Source organism: Engraulis encrasicolus, chromosome 17 (genome assembly GCF_034702125.1).
Source record: "Engraulis encrasicolus isolate BLACKSEA-1 chromosome 17, IST_EnEncr_1.0, whole genome shotgun sequence".
Classification (NCBI taxonomy): domain Eukaryota; kingdom Metazoa; phylum Chordata; class Actinopteri; order Clupeiformes; family Engraulidae; genus Engraulis; species Engraulis encrasicolus.
The window spans coordinates 8,204,669-8,209,586 of record NC_085873.1 but is presented as its reverse complement, the minus strand read 5'-3'; the positions used below and the strand labels follow the sequence as shown (position 1 = coordinate 8,209,586).

General features: G+C 50.9%; 1 protein-coding gene across 1 annotated transcript in view; it reads left to right on the top strand.

The window, feature by feature from the left end:
• The first annotated feature begins 3,189 nt into the window (after positions 1 to 3,189).
• meox1 (mesenchyme homeobox 1) overlaps positions 3,190 to 4,918 on the top strand; it is a 16,732-nt gene continuing 15,003 nt past the window's right edge. Inside the window, exon 1 of the mRNA XM_063221116.1 lies at positions 3,190 to 4,918. This exon is cut by the window's right edge and continues 15 nt beyond it. Coding sequence (XP_063077186.1) covers positions 4,375 to 4,918 — 544 coding nt within the window. The 5' untranslated portion in view covers positions 3,190 to 4,374.

Here is a 4,918-nt window from a genome sequence, read left to right as displayed (position 1 = left end):
GAGAGCAGGAGGAGTGAGCCAATCAGAGACGCATTTCCACGAGAAAACCGGAACACCCTCTCGTTTCTCCACAAGCCACCTTGCTAGCTTGCTAAAACGGCTTGAAACAAAGCAAACAGAACGTTTTTTAAAACAGGACCAAAGCGTAGCACATTCAATAGCTATGGGGAACACAGCAATATTAATGAAATGATGTTGAGAGGCCATATTTAAGAGAGGTGCCTGGTGCCTTCAGTAATAAAGATGCAGATGTGAGTCAGGAAAACTCTTTTTTTCTCTCAATTAGCGAATAGTCATACTTTGTATATTTCCTGTGCAAGTTGTAAGTGCAAGAATTGTATTCTACGATTATGTCCTCAATTGTACCTAAGTCACTTCGAATAAAAATATCTGCCAAATGTAATGCAATGTAATGTATATTCAACTATGTACACAGAGGTGTCAATTAGCATTTTTTCCCCACTGTCATTTCCTTTCAACATAGTCATACTGTTTAACTGTGATAAATGTTATTGTTGTGTACAGTAAAGGTGAGAGACCAGCCACTCTGCTCTCTGCTCTTCTCACCCTGAGGAACACCAAAAGACCCAACCAGTGTTGCCAATTTAGCGACATTGTCACTAGATTTAGCGACTTTTTGACGGCCTGGCGACTAAAAACCTCATCCAGCGACTTTGGCAACTTTTTGGTGCATCTGGCGACTTTTTAAAACAAGCATTTTCAATGCAAAATCAGTGTAGCGTTTCCCATGGTTAAAGGGCAACTCCTGCCAATTTCAATGTGCTGTTGTATTGCTCACGCTACCCTTGACTTGTCAGTACGCCGCATTTTTTGGCTCAGCCCTTTCCGAGATATCAGCTATTCTAATGGGGGCAACGTTTGTTTACATTTCAAAAAAACATTTTTATTTATTCCCCAAAACATCCAAAAGGTTATGCAACATCAGCTGACAGCTAGAAAACAGTGATACCTTTTTGGGAAAATATTTGGAGTAGGCCTATGCTCATTTTTTTAAAAATGTAAACAAAAGTTGCCCCCAGGGCTGCAGTTTAGCTCTGACCTCCAAACAGTAACTCGCACTGCCCATTTGTACTGTGAACGAAGGCATGTGGGCACGTTTTCCAGGGATCAGCGTGTCGTGCGTGACGTTGTGACGTCATATGTAACGTCATGTTTTTCACTGTGTGACTTAATGTCTCCAGCCAAAACACACCTGCCAGACACAATAGGAGTCCCAGGCCTGGCCAAGTGTGGGCTGATGAGCCTGGTTGGTTGGTTGGCTAGTTGGTTGGTTTGTTGGTTGTGTGTGTGTGTGTGTGCATGTGTGTGTGCGTGTGAGGTTATGTATTCATGCTTGCGTGAGTGTGTGTGTGTGTGTGTCTGCGTATGTGTGCTGAAAGAAATTGAGAGGTGGTTTTCCTTCCCTCTGCCATCACTCCCATCAGCCTTCCCTTCTCACCTCTGTCAATCTCAATGTACATGTGTGTTGCGTGACAATTAAAAAAAAAAGTTAAAAGCCAGACTGAGGCGAAGGAGTAAAACTCACAGGGGAAAGAAGGCAAGTAAAGGTGAACAAATAGAGGGGGGGGGGGAGAGAGAGAGAGAGAGAGAGAGAGCTGGAAGAGGGGAGGAAGACAGAAAGTGAGAAAGAAGGAAAGAGCAAGAGAAAACGAGACAGGAGGGAAGCGAGAGAAAGAGAAAAGTCAAAAAGAGAGGGGAAAAGAGACCTGGAACCCTTTCCTGTGTGGGTGTTCGTTCGTCTCTCTCTCTCTCTCTCTCTCTCTCTCTCTCTCTCTCTCTCTCTCTCTCTCTCCGTTTTACAGACAGTGTTCCTTTAAAAACGCCCAGTGCGCCTGGAAATCCCATCAGATGTGCATATAAAATTTCCCTCGTGATTAATAGTAGATGAGGCAGGGCAACACAGTGCAGAACTGAGGCTGAGCTACCCTGAGCAGAACTTGGGTTGGGCTGGGCAGAGCCGAACTGGGGCTGGGGTGCAGAGGCGATTCTAGTGTCAATGGTGGCCCCAAGCAAAAACCCAAAGGAATGAACATCCAAAACAAATTGCCGCTATTATAGTTTGAAGTTGAGCTGTTTTTCACCATCTACTGACTGGGGCCCCCAAGCGGCTGCCTGCCTTGCCTGGTGACAAGATGCTGTGGTGGGCTGAGCAGATCTGGGGCTAGGCTAGGTTGAGCAGAACTTGGGCTGGGCTGGGCCGAGCAGAACTTGGGCTGGGCTGGGCAGAGCAGAACTTGGGCTGGGCTGGGCAGAGCAGAACTTGGGCTGGGCTAGGGTGAGCAGAACTGGGGATGGGCTGGACTGGGCTGGGCTGGTCTTCCCTCTCTCTCACTACATTGCACTGTATTGTATTCCATTGCATGGCACTGGTCAGCGAGAGGGGGGGGGGGGTGTGTGTGGCAAAGACAGTGACAGTTTTGATATTTTGAGTCGAAAACTATCACAAAGGAAATATGCATTTTGAAGAAGATTCCTTCTATGTTAAATTATTTTCTGTAAACGATTTCAGAAAGAGAATGAGCTATTCAGAGCTGCTGAAAGAAATGTTGAGAAAGATTATCTCTACATGTTTAGTTGTAATTAAATATTGAATCAAACCGCATCCCCACTGATCTGATGGAGAGAGAGAGAGAGAGAGAGAGAGAGAGAGAGAGAGAGAGAGAGAGAGAGAGAGAGAGAGAGAGAGAGCGCCTGGCTTTGGATCTGGCCCAAGTGGTAACACTACCACCAGTAGCAGCAGCAGCAGTAGGAGCACATGTGGACAAGAGCAGAGAGAGAGAGAGAGAGAGAGAGAGAGAGAGAGAGAGAGAGAGAGAGAGAGAGAGAGAGAGAGAGAGAGAGAGAGAGAGAGAGAGAGACTTAGTTTGGTAGTACCACCATCAGCAGCACCACCAGCAGTCGGAGCACATGTGGCCATGGGCAGGGAGAGGGGAGAGAGAGAGGCAGAGGCAGAGGCAGAGAGGGGTAGAGGGGGAGCCGAGAGGCGGAGATGGGGATAGGGGGGATTCTGTAGGCCTGCTGGCTGGATAGAGCTCCACCTCCGCGGGCTCACGTTACAGGCCATAAACTTGCCACTCTTTCCCACCTCAGCGTTTAAAAGGGAGGAGGGAGACCCTGTCACGGGGAAAGCCTCAGAGCTGTGAAAATAGGCAGCAGAGCAGAGTAGGAGTGAGAGAGAGAGAGAGAGAGAGAGAGAGAGAGAGAGAGAGAGAGAGAGAGAGAGAGAGAGAGGCAGACAAGAGAGAGAATTAAGAGATAAAACCATTTCTGATCGTGTGTGAGGGTGGGTGTGTGAGAAAGAAAGAGAGAGTTTGTATATGTGTGTATGTGTGTGGAGTGCAAGTGGATGTGGCACTGACAGAGATCCAGGGAAGCCACTTCAACACGTCACACCTTAAGAGAGTGAGAGAGCGAGTGAGGGAGGGAGAGAGAGAGAGAGGGAAGGAGGGAGGGAGAGAAAGTCAGACAGAGTTAGAGTTACACCACCACAACTGGAGAGAGAGAGAGTGTGTGTGTGTGCTCATGCTCATGCTCCCACCACAAAACTTTCAGACTTCACAATCTCAGTCAGACACAGAGAGGAAGGAATAAAGACAGGACAGAAGGGATAGGGGGAAAAAAGAGAGGGAAAGAAGGAAAGAGGGTGGAAAACGAGTAGAGAGAGTGATATTTCCACAGGTTGACGCTATTTTTTTTGGGTTGAGCTTGAGCCATGGTGATGTGCCTTTACTAAAGCAGCAGCCCTGATAAGGAGAAGTGGAGAAGCGGATACTCCCCGAGCACCATTACCTCAGCGCCACCACCGGCAACGACCAGCTGATCTTTTGCACGCCACCGTCTCTACATCTGTGCGTCTCGCCGTCGTCTCTTTTGCACTCTCCGTCTGGACTGTGTGTGTGTCTCACCACACACACACACACACACACACACACACACACAGAGCCCTTAGCTGGCTTGTTGGGTTGCCGCACATTGCTTTTGGTGGGTGCTCCGCTCACTCGCTTGCTTGCGTGTGAACCCATGTGTGAGCCTGTGTGAGAAGGTGAGGAGGACTTTTACTTCTTCTACATACTTCTGGGAGAGGTGCAGTCTGTGTTTTCTTTTTTCTCATCTTCTGTGAACCGGCAGACAAAAGACGAAACACAAGTTGGACCCAATTCTGAACCAGAACCCATTCACCTACCAAATTCTTTGCCTCGTCTCAACAAAGGCGCCAGCAGTTTCCACCATAAGACTTAGCGCCACCACTACTACCACCAGGACGACCATAACCACTATCAAAGGCGGTTTGTCCACCAGCAACAACCAACGACACCAGCACCAGCACCAGGACCTCCAGTTCCAGCTCCAGCCATGGACCAGCCAGCCAGCAGCTGCATGCGCAGCTCCCACCCGGCCAACCCCATCTGGGGCTGTGTGCGCACCCCGCACTCCGGCGTCCCCTCCGGCGGCCTGCAGCCCTACCAGCAGGCCGGGCCCTTCTCCCTGCACCAGAAGCCCGACTTCCTGGCCTACACGGACTTCTCCAGCTCCTGCCTGGTGCCCTCGCCGCACGCCTACCCCCGCGCCGACGACAGACTCTACCCGGCCGAGGCCCACGCCACCGCCACGGCCGCCGCCGTCGCGGCAGCCACCGGGTACCAGTCCGGCAGGCCTGCTGTGGACTGGCAGTTCGGGCCCTGCGAGCCCAGGGGCGTCCGGGGCGGGCAGGAGCCGTGCCAGGGCGCTGGAGGGGTCGGCGTTGGCGGTGGGGTGGTAGGGGGCACAGAGATGGACAGTGCTGGTGGGGCAGCTGGGGGGGACTCCAGGCTGCCGGGAGGTGGGGGCCTGGAGGGGGACTACTCGCCACAGGGCCTGGGAGCGGCCGGAGACGCGGACAAGAAGATGTCGAAGAAGA